Source organism: Alosa pseudoharengus, unplaced genomic scaffold, assembly GCF_046254945.1.
Source record: "Alosa pseudoharengus isolate Yale_2024_CS ecotype anadromous, Long Island Sound unplaced genomic scaffold, YU_APseudo_1.1 YU_APseudo_1.1_scf_6, whole genome shotgun sequence".
NCBI lineage: Eukaryota > Metazoa > Chordata > Actinopteri > Clupeiformes > Clupeidae > Alosa > Alosa pseudoharengus.
Genome location: NW_027468848.1, coordinates 20,044,293 through 20,067,703, shown reverse-complemented (window position 1 = coordinate 20,067,703; position 23,411 = coordinate 20,044,293). Strand labels below are relative to the sequence as shown.

General features: G+C 41.0%; 1 protein-coding gene and 1 long non-coding RNA gene across 3 annotated transcripts; one reads left to right on the top strand and one right to left on the bottom strand.

Moving 5' to 3' along the window:
• Positions 1 to 8,692: 8,692 nt before the first annotated feature.
• LOC143105491 (uncharacterized) lies at positions 8,693 to 15,038 on the top strand. 2 transcript variants are annotated; one of them, XR_012983494.1, is made up of 4 exons: positions 8,693 to 8,766; positions 9,543 to 9,680; positions 11,534 to 11,619; positions 14,907 to 15,038. It is a non-coding gene; the product is annotated as an uncharacterized LOC143105491 (long non-coding RNA). The 2 variants fall into 2 exon arrangements; XR_012983495.1 differs by lacking the exon at positions 8,693 to 8,766 and adding an exon at positions 9,031 to 9,197.
• Positions 11,576 to 22,743, bottom strand: slc6a4b (solute carrier family 6 member 4b). The gene is made up of 13 exons (XM_076269448.1): positions 22,533 to 22,743; positions 21,434 to 21,568; positions 20,864 to 21,080; positions 20,391 to 20,529; positions 20,020 to 20,154; positions 18,452 to 18,555; positions 16,654 to 16,781; positions 16,342 to 16,454; positions 15,865 to 15,996; positions 15,193 to 15,292; positions 14,905 to 15,005; positions 11,850 to 12,017; positions 11,576 to 11,656 (listed from the first exon to the last, which is right to left on the bottom strand). Exons 1-13 carry the CDS (start codon positions 22,741 to 22,743, stop codon positions 11,576 to 11,578), a joined length of 1,764 nt encoding a protein of 587 aa, XP_076125563.1.
• Between the last annotated feature and the right edge of the window lie 668 nt (positions 22,744 to 23,411).

Sequence of the window (23,411 nt, the reverse complement as noted above, 5' to 3'; positions counted from 1 at the left end):
CACATTTTACACAACGTCCCAACTTTTTCTGATTTGGGGTTGTAAAAACAATGTGTTAATCTGCCTCAAAAACCCATATTTAGTTACAAAAAGGACATGGGATAACATATCAAAAGTTGAAACTGACCAATTGGACATGAAAAATATCTATTCATTTTGAATTTGATGCCAGCAACTTATCTAAAGTTAATGCTAAAGAAAACAAAGGAGGAAAATTTCAATTAATTAGGTTAAGAAGATTATACAAAAGAGGGAGTCTCGGAAGTAACTATGAGGAGCTATTCATCCCTCCCTGTAAATCTGTGTGGGCAAATAATGCAACAATATAAGAATAATGCTCCACAATGTGAAGAATTTGGCAGAGCTAAGGCGAGTACAGGTGAACTCAAGAATAAGCTGAAAGAGGCTAAGGAGGACTACACAAGGAAGGTGGAACAGAAGTTGCAGGTGAACAACATGAATGAGGTGTGGGACAGTATGAAGACCATCACTGGCCTTAAGAAGAGCAGCAGCTCCGTAGAGGGAGACCTGGACAGTGCGAATCAGTTTACCACTTTTACAACAGGTTTGATTGCCCTGCACTAGCTCCAGACACTGTTCTTGTTTGCGTGCCTGCCCTACCCCCACCTCCCAGTCTCCCAGTCTCTCCAGCTCTGCATCCCGGTGACATCCAACGATCTGAGCCCCCATCACCCCACGCCCTGCCCCAGCCTAATGCCTCCTTGCCTGTGCCTGTTGAGGTGTCCACGACCCTGGCAGCCTTGACAGGGACATCAAGGAGGTGGTCCTCCCCCAGCCCCCACCCCCACACCCCCTCAATACCGGTGCAACACTCACCCCCACCATCACTGGATATTGCACCCCTCCCCCACATGGCGACCACGAACAACGAGGTGACGACAACTTCAGTCAACAGCCATCAGACACACAGACCCCAGATGCACTCCCCCTCCCCTCTCCTCCCCCCTCCATCATCACTGCTGATTAGGCTATCGCACCTCTCCCCCACATGGTGACCACGAGAAGTGCGGCAACATTGGCTTCAGTCAACGGCCATCAGTCTCCAGCCACATGACAACCCTCTCAGAAGCACCCCTCCTCCCCCCCATCATCACGGCTGATCAAGTCAGTTATCAGTTATCAGTTAAAAAAAACGTCGGAAGGCAGCCGGGCCTGATAGACTGTGTCCAAGGCTGCTCAGGGCCTGTGCTGCTGAACTGGGGGAGCCACTGAAGCACATCTTCAACCTGAGTCCCAACACTGTGGAAGGCGTCATGTCTTACCCCCGTCCCTAAGAAGCCACACCCAAGTGAGATTAATGACTACAGGCCTGTCGCTCTAACATCACACGTGATGAAGACAATGGAGCGACTGGTCTTGTGCATACTCAGACCCCAAGTACGCCATGCATTCGACCCGCTACAGTTTGCATACCAGGAGAAAGTGGGCGTTGATGATGTCATCACTTATCTCCTACACAGGACACATTCTCACCATGTTCTTTGAATTCTCAAGTGCTTTTAACACCATCCAACCCCTCAGGCTGGGAGACAAGCTCTTGCAGATGGGTGTGGACGCTCACCTGGTATCCTGGATTACCGATTACCTGACCGAGTGGCCACAGTTTGTTAGATTGAAGAACTGTCTCTCAGACAGTGTGATCAGCAGCACCGGGGAACTGTGCTCTCTCCAGTCCTGTTCACCCTGTACACATCTGACTTCTGCTACAATACTGAGTCATGCCACATGCAGAAGTTTTAGGATGATACTGCAATCCACTACTTTTCATCTTGTACACAGATGACTGTAGAAGCCGCCATGCTGATAGTCATCTAGTGAAGTTTGCTGACGATACTGTTCTCCTTTCCCTGCTACATGGTTCTGTCCAAGATCACAGGCCTGTCCTCAGTAAATTTGTGGAATGGTGTGATAGCTCCTTTTTGGAGCTAAATGTTACAAAGACCAAGGAGATGTTCATTGACTTCACTAAGCATGGAGGAAGCACACACAATCTACAATCCGTGGGGAACCAGTGGAAGTTGTACATGAATATAAATACCTGGGCACTGTCATTGATGACAAACTGCGTTTTGACTTGGGGGGGGGGGGGGGGGTGAGAGGGGGGTATCGTCGGACATCCATTATTTTGTTATTCAGCACCCCTGGTCAAAAATAGGTTCCCGCGCGCCTGCCTACAAGTATCTGGGCTTACAACTGGACAATAAACTGGACGGATCAGCAAATACTGAAGCACTCTACAAGAAAGGGCAGAGCAGGCTGTACTTCCTGAGGAGGCTGTGGTCCCTCAATGTCTGCAGTAAGCTCCTCAGGATGTTTTACCAGTCTGTTGTTGCCAGCGTCCTCTTCTATGCTGTGGTATGCTGGGGAGGAAGCACAAAGAAGAAGGATGCTGGGCGACTAGACAGGCTAGTAAGGAAAGCTGGCTCTGTCGTGGGAGCCGAACTGGAGTGCATCACTTCAATATCAGATAAAAGGACCCTGAGCAAACTGATAAACATCTTGGACAATGAATGTCATCCACTCCACAGCACTATTATAAAGCAAAAGAGCTTGATCAGCTGGAGACTTCGCTCACTGCCATGCACAACTGAAAGGCTGAGGAAGTAAATTGTCCCCAGGGCCATTGAACTGTTCAATGCTTCACTAAAGGGAAGAGGAGAGATAGACTTCTCTGCATAGTCTGTCTGCCTCTCCACCCTCTCCATGTCCATGTTTTTTTGAGTACTGACTGCCCACTACTGCTTACTACTGTTTTACTACTGTTTTACTATTGTACACAGCCTAATGTTTTCACTACTGTTTTACTGCTACACTGTTACCTCAACCTGTTCTTGCACTGAAATAGTTTTTTATTTTACCATGTCTACATTACACTTTACTCTCCTATTTGTATATATTATTTATGCTGGTCTCTAGACCTTACTGTTGCACTGCTGGACTAATGTTGGACTACTTTTTGCACCTTCACCATGACACCCACTCTCTTGAGCACCTTGCCAGGCACACACAACTAAGGACTATGGTTGGACTACTGTTTGCACCTTCACCATGACACTCACTCTCTTTAGCACCTCACCAGTCCTGGCCCTGTCAGTACAAGCGTCTTATGCTTGATCACCCTCAAGCACATTGGACTTTCTTAATTTAACTTATATAGTGTATTTAGTATTTAGTTTTGTTAGCTTCTTATCTTATCTTCTACTGCCTTTATTGTACAGTGGAGTTTAGTTATATGTTTATACTTATACTAATGTTTGCCATTTCTGTTGTAAGTGCATGTTGTGTGTTATGTCTGTATGCTACTGAGACCCTTGAATTTCCCCTTGAGGATCAATAAAGTATCTATCTATCTATCTATCTATCTATCTATCTATCACTTATCAACCGTAGCAAACCTGCCTCATCATTGTCTGCCATACCCCTTCTACACTCAGATCTATCACCACTCACACCAATACATAAATACAGCAATTGAGACAAATCAGCAGGATTGGGATAACCCCCTCTCCCCCACTACATGCCCCAATTTGATCCTTTATGTCTCCTCCCCTGAATGGTTTACCATCAACCTGCAGTTTTCCTCTGTGCTGCTCTGGCCTCCAGAGGCCTAGGACTGGCTCCCTTGGGGGGTGGATGAGCTGGAGGGGGGCCTCCCTGCCACCACACCTCCACAGCCCTCCTGTGACTGCCAGGGCAGCTCCACTCTGTACACCTCACTTTTTAATGCTCCTCATGCTAGATGTCCAACATTCACACCCCCATTCAAGAAAACAATAACTAAATAATCTAGGAATAGGGACAGGTGGGGTGCTCTGTGGAGGACCTGAAGAGGCTGCACACTCTTTTTAATGCATCTCATATTAGAATCAGATAGATAGATAGATAGATAGATAGATAGATAGATAGATAGATACTTTATTGATCAAGAAAATTCATTGGTAGGGCGAGGGCGGTGCTTGAGTGCAGACCTGAATTAGTTCCCCCTGCTCCGTGCCTCTTTTATTGCACTTAGACATTAGAAGGCACACATAACACAGGGATAGTGGGGTGTGTGGATGAGCTGGCCCGGCAGTAGGATAACAACTGGTATCAGTGGCAGGGGAGGGCGGGAGTGGAGTGGTTCTAGCATCAGGTGCCTCTCGACGCTGAAAGTTTCATGTTTCATGTTGTTTGTGTTCACATGCTCTGTCTATAAATTCTTGTTAATATTTGTATAACACCTTTGGAAAAACTTGTGTGATTCTTTTTTGAAAATCATGGACTTCGCATCCTCCAAGCTAAAATGAAGAGTGGACCATCCAACTTGTTATTAGTGCACAGGTCAAAAGTCAGCATGTTATGGTATGGGCAGCTTGCACATTGGGAAATGCTGAAAGATATACAGGTTTTGAGTAACATATGCTGCCATCCTGACGTCTTTTCAGGGGAGACCTTGAATATTACAGGAAAACCACACATCATTCTGCACAGATTACAATAGTATGGATTCACAGTTGCAGGGTGCCAAGAGTGCAGGTGCCAAAATGGTGATGAAATTGGTATGTTGTCTTTGCACTATTCTCTATTAAATGCAGGTTTATTATTCGCAAATCATAGCATTCTGTTTTATTTACATATTACAGTGTCCAACTTGTAGTAATGGCAAATTGCATTACTTAATAGCAGTCACAAAGTGTCATCCAAGGTATGTGTGATGACCACAATCCATCCTGATTCTAGCTGTGTGTGATCATTAATTACACATACACACACACATTCTGTGAGGAGTAGTAATAAAATGTCTCTGCTGATGTCTTATTGTCAGAATAGTCAGTATCAGTATAGCGATGGGAACACTATACCTTTTGAAGGTATGGTGGAGTTCATGCCTCTTCTTTGCTCTTAGCGCAAATGATGAGGGTTAGGGAATGATGCGGTCCATGGAAGCACTCTGTTACCATGGCATTGGATTAGGAGGATGGGTTCTTCTTCCCTCACCTTTCGTGTCTGTCGCTAATGAGAGTACAAACTGGTTACGAGGGTCTCTGATTGACGAAGTGTGAGTGGTGGTGGTGGTGGTGGTTGGAAGGGGGGGAGTGCTAATGTAAAATGATTTGCACAGGTTCCCTTGTACATGAAAAGAATTGTGTTTATATTTGGCCAGATCTTCAGTCATGCACAAAAAAAAGAGACAAAAGAAACTGAAGGGTAGTCATTTAGGTATGGCTGTGTGTATTATTCATACGAATACTTACATACACATGAATGTATGACTGTGTGTATTTTGCATGTGCTTTATCATCTATCTTCTGCTTAAATAACAGAGAGACAAATGAGATCACACAGTTTATTAAGCCATTTTAATTAAGATATTGGAATTAACAGTTACTAGTGTGAATCCCATGTAATTAATCAAGACTGAAGGTGGTACAGCAAGAGAGATTTTTATAGGCCACTCACTGTAGACCATAACATTTCACCCAGATTATTCTGCTCAATACACTGCAACCAATCTGACATGAGACTGGTGGGTCCCATTTAAGAGTTTTGTTTGTTTACTTAAAAGCTATCTTGGTCATTGTAATGGCCATCTATACATGCTGTATCTTTTTTTAAGGACAGTCTGGGCTATCCATAAGAGTCATGATGGTGATTTCACTGGTTTCTTAAGAATACAACATTAAACTTCTGACATGGATGCTATCTGGATGTTAGACAATGTTGACTCTTCATAAGTCACAGTGTCATAAGTTCCTCCAATGAAACAAGATATCTGAGACCTTACTATAGAGGACTGATAGCAAAGTTCTTGTGAGAATCATAGTTTACATACCCTTAACAAGTACAGCCATATATTCTTTATACAGGTTGTGGAAGAAAGAGACTGAGGGGAAAGAAAGGTGAAAAAGGTTGTGTCCAGTCATCCAGAGACAAAACGATCAGGATCTCTGTAAGGGAATTACATTATGATTACACTGCTTTTTAGCAACAGGTAGGCAAGCTAAACAGCCAATCAATCCCTTTACGTGATGGCTCAGTCTGGTCTATAGAACACATAGTGGATCGGCACCTGCCCTGATTAAAAAACAATACAACTGATCTCAGCTGGTATTCTGTCTATAATGGAGTGGAATGGAAATTTCTAAGTGACCCCAAACCTTTGAACAGCAGTGCACATGATTCTGTTGGATAAATGCATTGCTGTGGCAAAATATGTTAGTTCAATGTAAGTCAAAGTCTGCTTTATTGTCAATTTCTTCACATGTCAAGACATACAAAGAGATTGAAATTACGTTTCCTACTATCCCACGGTGGAGACAAGACATATTTTACTAATTAGGTCTACAGACAAACATAACATTCAAGTAAACAATATAAAAAGTAAAAATAAGAAGGCACATACAATGAAGAAAATATGAGCAGCATAATTTGAGTTGAAATTGTGCAATTGTGCAGACAGTCAATATAATAGTGCAAAAGTCAGGCCAATAAATGTTTGACCTAAGTATGCAAGTGGCATAGTGGTGCAAGTTATGTAAGAGCAGCAGAAGTGTGTTCAGAAGTGTTTTCAGGACAACAGGACAACAACAACAAGTTGCAAAGTGTGCAAGTGTACAAGTGGAGTAGTGCAAGTGGAGTAGTGCAAGGCAGCCATTGTGGGTCCAAAGTCCAGGATGTTATGTAGCTGAGGGTGGAGGGGGGAGAGAGTTCAGCATCCTAACAGCCTGGTGTATGAAGCTGTTGGTGAGTCTGGTGGTGCGGGAGCGCAGGCTTCTGTACCTCTTCCCAGAGGGCAGTTGATCAAACAAATTGTGAGCGGGGTGACTTGCATCACTCACAATTGTGGTCGCCTTACGGGTGAGGTGGGAGGTGTAAATGTCCTTCAGGGAGGGGAGTGAAGCACCAATAATCCTTCCAGCTGTGTTCACTATGCGCTGCAGGGCTTTCCTGTTGTATTCAGTGCAGCTTCCGCCCCACACAGCGATACAGCTGGAGAGGATGCTCTTAATGGTGCCTCGGTAGAATGTGGTCATGATGGCTGGTGGAGCACTTGCTCGCCTGAGTTTCCGCAGGAAGTACAGGCGGCGCTGAGCTTTCTTCGCCAAAGAGAAACATGACTAGTTTGTGTAGTTCAGTTATTTGTAGGTTTCAGGAAACCTCTCAGCTATACAGGAAAAATAAATGAAAGTGGTCCTTCAGAATAATGTTGTAACGTTAACCAGTTTGAACCATGTACTGTACACTGTAAGAGACAATGTCTCCACACCTTCATAAAATGGCCTTTTCTGACAGAATTACCCCTCATTTTCATAAATTCTCACGGCTTTTCAGGACCCGTGGGAACCCACCTGACCGTTAGAAGGTTCATTTGCACCACAGTTGCCATGTTCTCCTTTTTAGCAACATTCAGACACACACACATAATGCAGCATATTAACATATGGAGGTAAAAGGTCAAGTGTTCCTACTGTCCATAAAAGATAACAGGATTGTCCCACGATTCAGTTGATTGCTGAGAGACAGCCAGTCCTCTGTGATGCTCGCTTTAAATGGAAATACTGTACCTATGCTGAAGTTTTCCTGTCTGCCCAGTAAATATTCAGTCGAGCACTTGTAATTGTATCCATGTCATTTAGGGTCCAGGTTGACAAAAGAAATTAACTATGATTGAAAAGTTAGGAGCATGTTCTTCACCACACACAGCGACATTCATATCAGTTGAGAAAAGACTATCAGGCCTATTTCCTTATTATTTCTACTATTTCATGATTATGCTTTTTTGGGGGTGTCTTGTAACCTTCCCACCAACGTGATAACTTCCTGCAAATGTAATAATCATTGGGTTTTTATGTTTGTGGGAAATTATTACGTTGGTGGGAAGTTATTATGTTGGTGGGTTTAAAACATGCAGATTTTTATTGCGTTGGTGGTTTATTACGTTGGTGGGTGTTACAGTGGACTACTCACTCACTAACTTGCTGATACTGAGTGATATAGAAAATAACTTAAATACCAATGTCTTACACATCCAAAATTTATTGCACCAATTTATTCCACCAAAACACAAGGTATTCATAAATAAATAAAAAAAATAAACCTTGAACAATAAATATTTAAACCAAAATAAGACAGTGATAAATATCAGGTAGGCTACATTCTTCTTGCAAAGTAGTGAAAGTGCACAAATTAGGAAATAAAGATATGAGACAGCAGCAGCATAAGAGTTCTGGCAAATAAAATGACAGAAACCTATCCTATATTCTGCATTAGGCTATCGCTACCCTAGTGTTAGACTTAGAGTGAATATCTCACATCTTTCAAAGGAAACAACAAAAGGATATCAAATTAGGCCTACATTAATGCTAGGGTAGGCCAAACTGAATGAAAGTGGGCAAAACTTACACTTGTAAAACCAATTGATCCCATTTTTGATTTCATTATTATGGCTTAACTAAGGCAAGGGAAATGTAAGCCTAGCCTTGCTTTTATTCATTTGATAGTCTAATGTCCACTCGTTCCAAAAACAGAACTCCGCAAAACACAGAGGCGAGGTTGAGTCAAAGATCTTTGGTTGAGTGAACCACTTCGATTGTCCCTCACTTTATTGTGTCCTCCAGTGTCAAAATGATGCTTCCTGCATGGCAGCCTGTTTCACCGTCGACGCACAGGTTTGTAAACACACACTGCCATGATGATCATCACCACCAGCAGAACGGAAAACACACTCACGAGCAGAACTGTAAAACAACACAGAACAATCATAAGGTCATTGTCAAAGACAGAGTAAATGTTGATTTTGAGATCATTTCAGATCAGAGTTTCGCCCTAATATTATCTTCGGAATGGGCCTATAGTCAAATCAGCGCACTGCTGTTTCCGGTGCTAACGTTACCTTACCCAGATTTTGATTTTGAAACACGACGTAAGGTCTTTCGCTCAGCCTAGATTCTCCCAGTTGACCGTTCACAACGCTACAAATGGTGGATAGAAATAAGAGAGGAAATAGTGTGTTAGGAGACATTTGAAACATCGTTTAGGTTACACAACGAGCAGGTTCGGCATTCCAAACGATGTGCGCGGGTAGGTCGGAAGGCTGCGGAGCGCTCAGGAGGAGCACTGGAAGATATTGACATGTTTTGTTGCCCTGGGTCCTAAAGCCAACCTTGTTCAAGATTAAAACGCCCCATACCAGGCAGGTAGGAAGCCCTATGACTGGCGAGTATAAAAATAAATAACAAGCTAAATAAAAACCTTTATGTGATACAGATACAACAACCAATTTGTTGTCCAAATTATATATTTTTTCCAAAAGCAATCTGGTTTATAATGTTTCACATGTAAATTCTGAATATCCCGTTTTAATCCACTAGTATTAATAATATAATCACCCCTAATGTCTTCATCCCACTTTAGGCTACTGCATGATAAATGAGGAAGTGACAGTGGTATTTCAATCATCCAGTGATAACACTCCACTCCATGATTATGCCATGTATTGTTTGAGGTCCCAGTTCATCTTTATCCCATCATGTGCATCCCAGGACTAAGGACTGATACATCTGTGTGGCAGCAAGCAGCCAGGGCCGCCACAGCCATTTACTGGTGTAGATAATGAAGAAGGACCTGAATCCATTGAGATCCCTGTCCTTTCATGTGGCTCCCCTGTGGCAGAGACAGAGGTAGGCTCCCTATGCTGCTCCTGCTACCACAAAGGGCTTTGATCACAAGTAGCTCAATAAGGGATTACATTATCTCCTTTATGGACCCTGACCCCCATACCTGAGGCCCTTGGTCCTGTCCACCGATGCCCGGTGTGATCAGGCCAGTAACTGAGGGGGCTGCTCTTTAATAAAACATCTCATTAAAGCATTAAAGCCGAGCTGCTCTTTCTCTTTCTCTCTCTCTCTCTCTCTCTCTCTCTCTCTCTCCTCTTTCTTTTTTTCTCCCGTTGTAAATTGATGCACTATGGGTTGAGCTGCTTGATGCAAAACAACATGTTAATTAAGAGCGCTCCTCAAGTGTCCACAGTGCAGAATCCCAGAGCAGAGAGAGAGAGGGAGAACTAGCAGTTGTCAACATCAAGTGTAAATGTATCTACATCAGGATTCAATACAACTGTTAGGGAGATGTATGTTAGTGTGTATTTTGCTCTCTGGAAAAGTATGACAACAGATGCATGTTCTGTGTTCATGTCCTCGGTCATTAGAAATTCTGTTTGATTTTGTTTCATTTTATTTCTTATTTAACGAAGGGAATTTTTAAAATCACAACATACTTTACACACATATTAAACTTCTCCTCTCACACAACACATTCATATATTTTTACGTAAAGTATGCATCCATAGTTAGCAAGAGTTTGATTCATCATACAATTGAACATATATTAATCTTAAATACATGCTTGGCTTTTCAGATTAAGTAACAGTATCTTCTGAACTGACAAAAGAACCTTTAAACAGTCTTTTCATGTAATTACATAGTGAAATGACATAGTGAAAATAGCAATATAGTTGTGTAAGTCTGGAGAGGCAAAATATCAATGGACAGTAGGCTATAATTATTTGACATATCTACAATACATCATTTAAGGCAGAAAACAATAACATTTTTGTTTCAATAACAGGGAAAGGGTAATAGAGTGGACATATTTATATGTTGTTAATGATGAGGTAATCTTCTCACTGGCATGTCATTTATAGGGAATCCTTATCCTATGTCAACATGCATGCATAGGATCAGACTTAAAATATGCTCTTGTATTTCCCCGACTCTCAAATTTGTCATGTTGTAATTTCCATGAAGATACACAAAGAAATCTTCAACAACATTGAAGTAAGACTACAACCCATATAATTTGGTCTTTACATCAGAACCAAACAATTTAGGAGTTGTTTTTGGCAAGTGCTTGAAGTGGACACTTTCAAGTTTTACACTGACGTTTGCTTATCTTCAATTGTCTTCATATTCAATATACATGTGGTATAGTATGGATATAGTATATCTTATTAAGAGATGATTTTTGGGACCAGATTTTTAGGGACCAGGTTTACTACAGTACCTTAAATTAAGCCCTCCAAAAAACCGAATCATGACATTTATAAGTGTTCTCATACATATGATCAGTGTTTTAGACACAGAATTGCGCACATAATATAATCTTAGTTTAGTTGACACATCTAACATAATACATCAAAATTCAGTTTACAAAATTTGTCCTCAAAAATGATTATATGGAATACTTCAATTTTGAGTTCACTCTAAAACGGCTTAATAACATTTGGTAAAGAAATAATGTTGATCTTTTCTTACTGCATCTTTTGCGGCACCTTTCTTGCATGTCAAAATAGACTTTTAAACCTGAGGTGAAACACTAGGTTTTTTGACAAATGTAATTTCATTGTCTTCATTGGATTTAAGTAAAGATTTTAGAAAACTTGACATCTTAAAATTCTTCTATTTTTTAGTCCATGTAGCCTGAATTAATTATGTGATATGTATGCTATATCTTAATGCTTTGATGTCTCATGTAGAGACCCAGGAGAATGTCTGGTACTGCCCGGTGCTGGACGGTACTATGGGACAGGGGCCATGCCAAGGGCATCTGCGTGGAGATCAGGTAATGTCTGTTCTGGATTCAAACATATTGCAAGGCGCTGGAAAACAAACAAAAACAAATGTCAGGGTTTCACAATATCACAATCAAATACTTTTTTATATAATCAATTCACTTAGTTTTCCCATTCATCTTTTTTTCTGTCAAACCAATAATTTCCCAGCACACTCACCTGTCAGGATACCCTCCAACACTTTAACACATTAATGTCAATGAAAATATTAAAATCTCACCTGCTTCAGAGATCCAGGAGTCCAAGCCAGCTTGTAAACAATGTAAATGGGAATCCACATAAAGGAAGAGGCGCCAATCATATATCCCACAGAGATGGTCCAGCCAGGGTACTTGTAGTCAAAGAGGGTAAGGGGCTGAGGGTTGAGTAGTGAACTCACTATAATATACTAGGGGAAAGAGGGGAGAACGTGTTAGGGCTTAGGGATTTCATCTATTTTAGCTACAAAATTAAAAGCTATTCAATATTGGCCAAATTAATTTAGCTTTACAAAAATCAATATAGGCTTTCTAGGTATCTTAGCTCAATATACACAGAGGATTGTATTGACTTTAAATGCACAAATAGGCTGACACCAGACATAATTTCACTGCATTTCTTACTTCCAGTAACTATATGCATGTGACAATAAACTTCCTTGTATCCTTGTATACAATATACAATACCTGCAAAATATCACATCACATAATTGCATATCACAGGTAAAATCGTTCACACACACTCTGTATTTTGGAAGGTTTTTGAATGTTTTCTCTCTGTCAGAATTGCACTTTTAGCCAAAGGGACACATGAATCATGAACACAAATGGGGTTCTTCCAAAACAAAATTGTAGAATAGCTTCCCCAAACATGTTCCCGACATTTATAGAAGCCCATGTTCCCCTCGCCATCTCTCATAAGACATATGGCTTTTGTCTACACAATATGCAAAGGCAGCATTTTTTAACAATCATGGAGCACCCAAGAGAAATCACATCGGGTGTTTGTCAATGTGTGTGTTGGCTGCAGGCTGAGAGTAAACATATTTGATCTTTTTTTATTCTTCCATGAGTGTGACAGAAAGCTCATAGTGAAAATGTCAGCCCTTTCAACAGTGGTTTATCAAGGGGAAATTAGAAAACATATATGCAAAGTGGAGGCTGGAATATTAAATTATGCAGGGCAATAGAATTGACATTTCCACAGATAGGATTTGGGAATATGAACAGGGGCAAAAATGATGATCTAGAAAAGGCAATAAGGATGGCCATGAAGGAGAAGTTAGGCATACCACACACCTATGTGGAAAAATGACCATAAATGACTCTCTATAGAAAACCAAATATTCTTGCACTGCAATTATCAGTATGTATAATGTTTCAGATGAAGAAAACGCTACACTTTGATCACAGAACATGCCTTACTTGCCAACTGTTGGGTCATTTCTCCTGTATCACAGACAGGCCTCTAAAACTAAAATGTTTTTTTAGGACTGCGTTAGTCAGAATGAGTGATAAAATGACAATGAACTCAACGAAACATTCTGGCAAAATTCAAAAATGTTTACCAAACTATAGACACAGTGTCTATAAAAAGTAAGTTGACTAAAAAGAGGAATAAAACAAATCATCTTTTGGAAATGGATCTTAATGCCTTAATTTAAAAAATGAGGAAAAATCCAACCTTTAAGGACACCAATTTTCTTTGTGAATGAATAATGTATTGTAAATGAATAAATGTTTTTCATTAAAATACAGGGTGCATAAGTATTCATATCCCTATGTTAAATTCCCATAGAAGCAGGCAGATGTTTATTTTTAAAGGCCAGTTATTTCATGGATCCAGGGTACTATACATCCTGATAAAGTTTCCTTGGCCTTGGCCTTTGGAATTAAAATAACCCCACATCATCACATACCCTTCAACATACCTAGAGATTAGGATGGTTTTATTTCAGTTAGTCTAATAGTTGGTTTGATTTGCATTGATAGATTATCTACGGAAAGTACCCCATGCCAATCATGAGATATGGTAAAGGGTATGTGATGATGTGGGGTTATTTTAATTCCAATGGCCAAGGGAACTTTATCATGCTTTCCCACGGGTACCAAGTCCAAGCCCCGCTCTTCCATTCTGCATCTACCCAACAATATCCCGATGTTGCAATGCACCTTGAGCATGTTTCACTGCTTCCCGTGGATTCCACTTTTGACCTGTTTTAATTGTAGGGGCAGTGTTCTTGATGACTGGATCCTTAGACTGTAAAAGAGTCATCTCTAGGCTGGTCTTAGCATGTGATGATGTCCAAAAGATGATTTTTTTCCTCTTTTTAGTCAACTTTAGACTTTTTATAGGCACTGTATAAACAATACCTTTTCTTGTGGGATCATTTCTGATTTTAATGCACAAGTTGTTATGTTTGTAGTAGAAATGAGATTTCTCACGATACTTAAATTCTTTATGTTGACATGGACTTTAGGGTACTGGTTATTCCAAGTTTGGATAAGGCGCTTATGGAACAGAGAAGTTTGGTTTTGCACATCTTTGTATGTATAACATTCCGGTGAATGATTGTCACTGCGCTGTTCAGAAGTCTGGGTAAAGCAGATACCTGCGATGCATCATGCAATAACACTGCAATTCGCATAACACTGCAATTCGCAATTCATATTTACTGAGCCTTGGACATGATGTTTATGTGTGCAAATACATTAACAGGATTACCTTGCTCAGTTCTTAAATGAAGAAGGATCATATTTAAATTTGTCACAGAACACCTTTTGAATAGAAGTGATTTAAGAGATTAAGTCCATTCCCAGTGGGATTATTCATTGTAGTCTAGTCTAGGTTTCTGAACTAATAAGCTGAATAACTTCACTCCAAAATGCTTTTCATATCTGCTATTCAATGACATGCTAAACCCTGGCTGCTATTTACAGAGAGCAACTCCAGAGTTCTCTGTTTTCAGACAACTAATGAAGACAGAGTATGTGTGTGTGTGTGTGTGTGTGTGTGTGTGTGTGTGTGTGTGTGTGTGTGTGTGTGTGTAATAAACATCACACATTTGTTCCCACTGACAGTAAACAGCACAAAGAGATCTGAAGAGCTATACTCATTTTTGAAAATGAAGACAGTGTGTGTAGGGGATGTGTGTGTGTGTGTGTGTGTGTGTGTGCGTGCGTGCGTGCGTGCATGCATGTTTGTGTGTGTGTTTGAGAGAGAGTGTGCGTGCGTGTGAGCCTGCGTGTGTCTGTGTGTTTTCTTGCTTTCTTGTGAAGTCTTTTGTTTCAACTTACAGCCAGAAAGGCAGGGCTGATGGCTACCCAGCAGACCTTCCAAAACAACCCAGGGCTGTAACCCAACATGGACTTGATGTCATTACTGAACCTCTGGATACCTGAAACAGCAGCACAAAAATAAAGTGAAATTCAAAAACACACCATTGAACAATAAAAACAAACATCTTGTGTTTTACAAAAGTAATGTTTTTTTCAAACTGTAATTCAGGATAATGTGATTTCTTCATGATTAATGTATTGTTATTGAATGAAGTGGAAATGGTTGAACAACACAAATGAACTCACCATAGAACCAGGAAACAGCAATGGCCTCCAGGAAACCAACTGCAATGATGGAGCAGCCAACCCCAAACTCCTCCAGCAATTTCACAACATAAGCACCCCCCTGTCAAAACAACCATTAATCATCAATCCAGATGCTTTCTGTCCTTTTTCATGGAGTACATGAAACAGCTAGACTGTTTTCAAAAAATGTTAAATTAACACTAGAGTAGGATCCCGGTAGGGTAGTAGATCCATAAGTAAAATTATGAGTTAATTCTGACTCTTTATTTCCTATATCTGACTAATTATTTCCTTTATATTTCTTATGGTAGTGTTAGGATCTCCTCTGTCCAATATGATGTTTGGGAAACACTGAACGCAACTCTGTCCCTCTGTTCAGAACATGCACTCTTTCACTGCTTAGTGCACTATATATAGTGAATAACTATACTATATACTATATTTACTATAATGCACTATTTACAGTACGTAGTGTATGCGTGGATGTTCCATGGCTCCTGTCCATTAGTATTATTTTTAGTTCTCTTCTTTAACCGTAATGCACAACCTCTGTTGTTTAAAATGTTCTATAAAATGGTGTGGACCTCGAGCTCTGCCAAACATAAGGTATGTCCCCAGTTCACCAATGCTAGCACATGTCTGCAGAGGGGGCTGAGGGGCTTTTAAACCTACATGAGTAAGGGTGCTGAGAGAGCCCGTGAAGCACACCACGACAAGGACGAGGACGAACAGCTCCCGTCGCTGGGACAGATAGTCTGGGTACTCGTCCATGACGGCCGTGATGATGGCCTCCAGCCCCCCGAACTGTGAGATGAGGAGGAACAGACAGGCTTGGGATAGAATTCTTAAATTCTGCACAGGTTAGAAATGTGCATGTTCAGGCTGCTGCTGCCAGGTGCTATCAAGACAATGTTCATTGTTAACTCACTACAGTTCATTATGCATTCCATTCATTCTATTCATTACAAGGAAATATATACAATGTAGTTTACAAATCAGACAACATGACTTTGTGTGTACACAAGGAAGAGGAACTGTTATTTCAAAAGTTATTTTACAAACAACTGGTTATAGAAACATACACAAAGTGTCTAATATTATTATTCTGATTCTCGTTGTGTTCCTGTTATTAGATAGCGTTGTTCCTACCGTACTGTCCAGCCCCAGTGTGATCATCATCATGAAAAAGAAAATGGCAAAAAAAGTTTGGCCCTCCATATTTGCAATGGCTTCTGGGTAAGTGATGAAGAGCAAACTCGGTCCTGAAAATGTAAAAAAAAAGAGTTGCTTTTATAACTGATTCCTTCTCCCTTACTTTACGTAATGAATGACACTGTGCCATTCGCAAAAAAGCAATTACAGGAATTAGGAATAAATCACTTTCACAATCAATGGTCATCCAAAATGAAGCCTCTTCTCTTATTGATTCATTTGACACTCCAAGAGTCAAAGCAATGTCACCTGTATCTTTTGCAACATCTTCCACATTGCATCCACGTCTCTGTGCCATATACCCCAGCACGGTGAAGATGACAAAGCCAGAGATGATACTGGTAAAACAGTTCACCAAACTGGTTACTATGGCATCCCTACAACACAGGAAATTGAAAAGCGAGAACAAATGGACATGTTTAAAACACATTGATGTGTCTTAAGCTGTATATACAGTACAGTTGGTAATGTCCATGTCTTAAATATTTATTCAAAGAACTCAATTTTTGCACACCTCTTAGGTCGACTGTGTTGGAGTGAACCACAGGTCAACAGGCATTGAACGGAGAAACCCCAGCATGCTGTCTGTTTCACTTGCAATATTGGGAACTTTGTCATGTTAAAATAAATAATCTGCTGAAAGTCAGTATAGGCTGAAAATTTGTTTATAATAAATGCATGTAATATTACAAGTGAAACAGATAGTATGCAGGAGTTTCATGCCTTGAATGTCTCAGTTTCACATCTTGAATGATTAGAATTCCAAGTCTATGGATTCTGTGGATTAGTATCTGCTTTCACTATCGCATTAAAGGAACACTAGGTATAATGTTAAGGTGACAGTCACCAGATGTGCGCATTAGATGCAGCTGTGCTGGTCCAAGCAGTTTCTCTAAATTGCAATGTACTTATCCATTTGTAACCTGCTGCTACATCACTGACTATCAGGCGTGTACACCATACCATCAGGTGTGGGTACTCAACATCAGATTTAGTTTGTTTTTAGCAGACAAGAGCAGCAGAAATGTTGGCAGAATAAATAAGCTAGCAGAGGTTTGGTGCTGAGACCAATACTACAAAACCCAAGAGTGTTAGTTAGTCAAAGCTAGTTAAAGTTAGTTAAAGCACATTGGCTATTCAAACTGTCTGCATTGCACTAAATTACATCTAGAAACATTCATGAGGGTTCAGTTCCCTCTATGTAAGTCCCATGCCAAGAGGACATTAAGTAAATTTAGGGAAAACAGGAATATTGCATACATATTTTGGGGTTTGATTCCAAAATGTCCATAATTCCAGGAAAAATTATGATCATTATGTGAAATGATGTATGACTGTAAACGCATCATTTCCAGGACCGGCAGATCCTTTAGGAGAAACTGAGAGGAAGCAGGTCAACAGCCTCCCAACAGCAATGGCAGTTAGCGGGATGATTGGGTTCATTCATATCTTACAAAGCTCATTCTGAGCACTTCCTTGAATGTGTGTGTGTGTGTGTGTGTGTGTGTGTGTCTGGTCAGTTGCATTTACATTAACCACATGCAAAATCACAGCATTGTAGCAAGCTTAATGACATTTATTCTTCTGGACTGGCCATAGGCCCATTTGTCTCCATAGATGTGTCATCATCACTCTTTCTCCAAATTGCATTTGCCTTTGAGAGTTTTAGGGCATCTGTTGTGTGGCCAGTCCGCTCACTGGCCCAATCTGCCTGATTTGGTGGGTGTTTGTCTCTTCCTCCTTTGTACAGACAACAGACCAGAATAGAAATGAATGACGCCTGCTATAGATAGCGCGGGAATTAAAAAAATAGTCATTACCTTGCTCCCCCCGTTAGACATCAGACCAGGAGGCAGCACGTAAGGATCTGCATAATTTCCTGTCTTCCTGACTTTAATCCCACCACACTTACGTGACACAAGAGCTGCTCAGGGCACATAGGTGGGGTGTGATGGGAAATAAATCGACGAACGCGGCGAGCGGGATTTGTACAGGTCGTGCCTCTGTGGTGGACATAATGAGGTCCGAGAGCAGGGAGCCCACTGACCTGTAGCAGTTGTTGGTGAAGGAATTGTAGCTGGAGAGTGCAAGAAGGACACCAAAGCCAGGCCCCAATGAGAAGAAGATCTGCGTGGCGGCGTCTACCCACACCTGCAAAGAGATGAATGCAAAATGTCCTAAAAAGGCAACAAATCTTTCTGATTTCATGATTAATGAGTTAGAAATGTCCTATTTTTTAGCCATATCCTCTGTGCAGCACTTTGGTCAGTGGAAACTGTTTTAAATGTGCTCTATAAATTAAATTTACTTACTTACTTACTCATTTTCATTTTAACCACATTCAGTCACAATCTAAAAAGAAAACAATCTAAAGGTCCAGCCTTTGGTTTAAGAAATAATATATTTTAATGCAGTGTACTTATTATATGGATACAAAGTGTTAAGTGACCAACATTTGTCTTAAACCAAACTTTCTTTTAATTATATTTACTTACATGAGAGGTACAAATCGTACACACAAGGTAACTTAAAATAAAATGGAGGCTTTTATAAATGAATAATTCTCCAACAGGAATCAGCAGCATTATAAAGGATATAAAAATCCCCCAAGTTTAACTGGACCACATCCTAACTGAGAGACCAAGAAATACTGAATAAACATCACACATTTGTTCCCACTGACAGTAAACAGCACAAAGAGATCTGAAGAGCTATACTAATTTTTGAAAATGAAGACAGTGTGTGTAGGGGGATGTGTGTGTGTGTGTGTGTGTGTGTGTGTGTGAGGTGTGGAGGCTTTCTTTGATGATGAGAAAAAAACAAAAGTAAACTAATTACGCATGTCATTATGCTTCCTGAGCTTTACTTACGCATCTAATCTCCACTCCCATGAAAGGCAAACATGGTGTCCATGCACAGCCATGAGCTACAGGGCTCATCGTGCAGCAGTAACACAGCAATATACTGTACATACTAGTGTGTGTGCATGTGCATATTATGGTGGCATACATTGCCCATGTTATTTATATATTTAAGAGTATTATTAAGGTCTAGGACCATGACAGGTTCATGCGTACAGATTTTTTTTGTGTGACGCTTTATACTGTAAGTGGATGGCATTTATTATTGTATCTTTATTTCCGATTTGCCCCCAAGCTTGCTATTCTTTTGGTTTTAAGATAAATGTAATTAATTAAAATATCTGTTACAATAACACAGTAGATGCTTCCTTTCCTTTCCCTACACGCTAATAGTGCTTTTGGTATGCTTTACCATTTTATACAAGCTTGTTTTATAGTGCTTACATTCAGTGATGTAGTCTACATGATACTCAGGACTACGCAGTATACCCACTTAAAAAGCATCACCATCTCAGTATACCCACTTAAAATAGGCAAGGATACGAAATAACATTTGGGGTTGATCACAGTATACCCACTAGCTAACAAGACTACATCACAGTATACCCACTACTACTAACTAGACTACACCACTGCTTACATTCATTCCAATAGTGCTTTTGATTTGTGATGTGTGCAATAAACCTGTTCCCAACTCTAGGCACAGATGAGTGGACTACAGTGGACTGGTGTGTGCAGAGCAGATACCACTCACGCTGGTCTCCAGGAGTTTCTCCCACTTGGGCTGCAGGTAGAACTTGACCCCCCTCCAGGCCCCTGGGAGTGTGGCCCCACGGACCAGCAGGATCAGGAGCACCACGTAGGGCAGAGTTGCGGTCACCCACACCACCTATGGGCATACAGGCACTGTCCAAAAACACCTCTACACACATGCTTGAGTCTTATTGGTCCTCTGATTGGGAGAGCTTGAGTCTTATTGGTTGTCTGATTAGGAGAGCTTGATTCTTATTGGTCCAGAGTTCTTGTATCCTAACAGGTAGAGCAATACTCCAATTATAGATTGATAAGATATACAGTAAATACATCACCTATAATTTAGTGCAGAACCGGTGGCTCTGAACTCACCTTCCCTGAGGTCTTCACGCCCTTCCAGAGGCTGAAGTAGACGATGGTGAAGATGAGGAAGAGGCAGAGTGTGAGCTGCCAGCGAATGCCCCCTACGTTGCGGAGCCCATCGGCGTCCTGGATCTCCAGTACGTTCCTCCTGTTGAACACAAGACGCAGTCACTGAGCTTGTGTCTCTGTACTGAATGTCTGCAATTCATACAGTATATTCACCAATTCATTCACCTGGATCCATGGTAAAAAAAAGTTTTGCCATGTAAAACTTCAGTTAAGTGGACAACAATTATAATAAACACTTTTTAATGCTTCTACTTGTGTCATTCCTTTCAACCCACACACACACACACACACACACACACACACACACACACACACACACACATTCTCTTTCTCTCTCTCTCTTTCCCTCCCTCTCTCTCTCTCTCTTTCTCTCTCTCTCTCTCTCTCTCTCACACAGACACACACACGCCTACGTGTAGAACTCCTCTGCGGGCGAGCGGGAGTAGTTGGTCCAGTTGACGCTGCCCGCGAAGTAGTTGGTGCAGTTCTCTGTGTTCCAGGGGTTGTTGCAGCTGGTCCAGGGCAGCGTGCTGGTGAAGGACGAGTAAAAATAGAAGAGGGCCCAGGCAATGATGGTGTTGTAGTAGAACGAGACGTACAGGGCGATGATGCAGATCGCAAACCCTATCCCTGTGAGGCAAGAACAAGAACAAGAGACAAGTACGATTTTGACATCAACAACGATTTTGGTATCAGTTTCATGGCACAAACAGTGTTGTGAGCAGAGCAAATGCAATTTGCTCCCTGCAGCCAACGGAACTTTCTCCAGTTCAAACTCTATGCAGAGAGAGAGAGAGAGAGAGAGAGAGAGAGACAGAGAGACAGAGAGAGAAGAGTGCCTTCTCAGCTGCATCTGATGAATGGCAAACATCAGAGTCTATCTCCATAATGAGCAGCAGTGACCAAAGCAACTATTAAGAGATGCAAAATGAGGTAGCCTACCTTTAAATTACCATTAAGAGATGCAAAATGAGGTAGCCTACCTTTAAAAATGGGGCAGATGTGTTTCCATATGGAGATGGCCCCTGTCCTGTGGAACTGTCCCAGTGCCAACTCCATGTAGAAGAGAGGCACTCCTCCAAAGATGGCCATGAGGATGTAAGGGATGAGGAACGCACCTGCGGAGGGGTGGGAATTATCATACGCCGACCAGGGTTATGTCATCGTGATGGTGAAGAGGATAGCAGTTTTTCGTTTTCTTTCTGTCCTCAGACCATTGTCAGACATTTTATTATGGATGGGAACCTTTATATCCAATTTCAAGGGTTGGGAGAGAAGGGGAGTAGTGTGAAGGGGTGCTTAGAAAGATAAGACCATAAGAGTGCAGGAGACAGGAGGTGTCTCAGCATAATGTGGTTTTGGTAATTCACTTTGCAGTTTTGCTCATACACCTTGCTGATATTCTTAAATCACAAAAAGGAATGATGGCTGTTCATATTCTTATTCATGCAAATTAGATGGCAGGGCAATTTGTCAAATTAAAATCACATTCATTAACAAATATTTATAATTGGGAATATGGTCTCCCGGAGTTAAGAACACCAAGTTGGATCTTTCACTTACGAGCAGACATTTTCTGTGGAGCCCTGAGAAACTATTGAAACAGCTCATTTCTGGAGGCAAGACCATCACATATCAGACAATCCCAGATTATTTTTCATAATATGGAAAAGTGACACTTCCGTTTAGCCTTCATTTAGAAAATGATGGCGACAGTAAATGGTACATTTGGTACAAATGGTAAATTATTACACGGATGCTCGAAACAGATGTCTTATGAGTATTAATTCAACATGAAATTTTTTTCTGTTGAATGATCTTGTCCCTGGATATATTAATTTAGGTCGTGTCCTAGGGAGTTTTTTTTCCCACGTTTTCATCGACATGCTCCTGTCGTTGCGTTTTTGCCATTCAGGACCATGGATAGCTGCTGGTGTTAGATCGAAACTCTTCTGTTATCTTCCAATTTGGTATTAATATGATGACAGAGAAAACAACCTTTTAAGGACATTAAATCGATACCCGGTATTCCTAAAAGTACCACGACATGTTGACTTCTGAATGATTTAAAATAAAACTTACCACCACCATTTTGATAACATATGTATGGAAATCTCCAGACATTTCCCAGATCTACAGCGAAGCCAATGACGGATAAAAGGAAATCCATCTTTTTGCTCCATCGGTCCCTGTTGTCTGTTTGTGTGATCACTGGGTTAGTGTTGTATCCGGAGTTTGAGGCACCCGGGGCACAGAGATTCCCAGTAAGAGCCATGGAGCCCTGTTGAGGCATCGTCGGTGGACTGGACAGCTGAAGGTAGCTGAAGAAGTAAGTAAGTTTTTTTTTTATTTACATAAAAAACTTACAACCCGCAGAGGTAAAAAAAAGGACTAACAAAGAGGTGTGCGGAAAAGAGCATGCAGCACTTTGGAGTCCCGTCCAAAGGTGGAGAAGAGAACTCAATCCCACCTGAGTGCACATGCAGCAAACGAATGAGATTACCGGAGTCAGATGTGCGCGAACGCACATGACAGCGCTTCCATTTTTGCAGGTCCACACAGTGAGCCTTTCACAGAAATGTGCTTTTCCAGTCTTTATTTGATTAAGTGCCCTCTGCGAAAAGTTATATACACTTACAAAAACAATAGGTGACAATAGGCAGATGAGGTTATGGCACAGGGAACTGACTTAAAACACTGTACCAAGATATGAAAGTCTACACGAAATCTAAGATTAGTGGTGGAATAATCAAATTGGCTAAGTGACGTATTATTTGCATTCGTTGCATTCACAAACTTGTGGATTTATTTGTTCTGCTTGGTCCTTTTTCTTCAATAGACTAATGAAGCATATTTTTCCTGTTTAATTGTTAAACACGTGACTTCTGTAAAAAAAAACAGACAATTTAGCAGCTATTCTGGAATTTGATGATAGATAGGCTTACAAGTCAGATTTACATA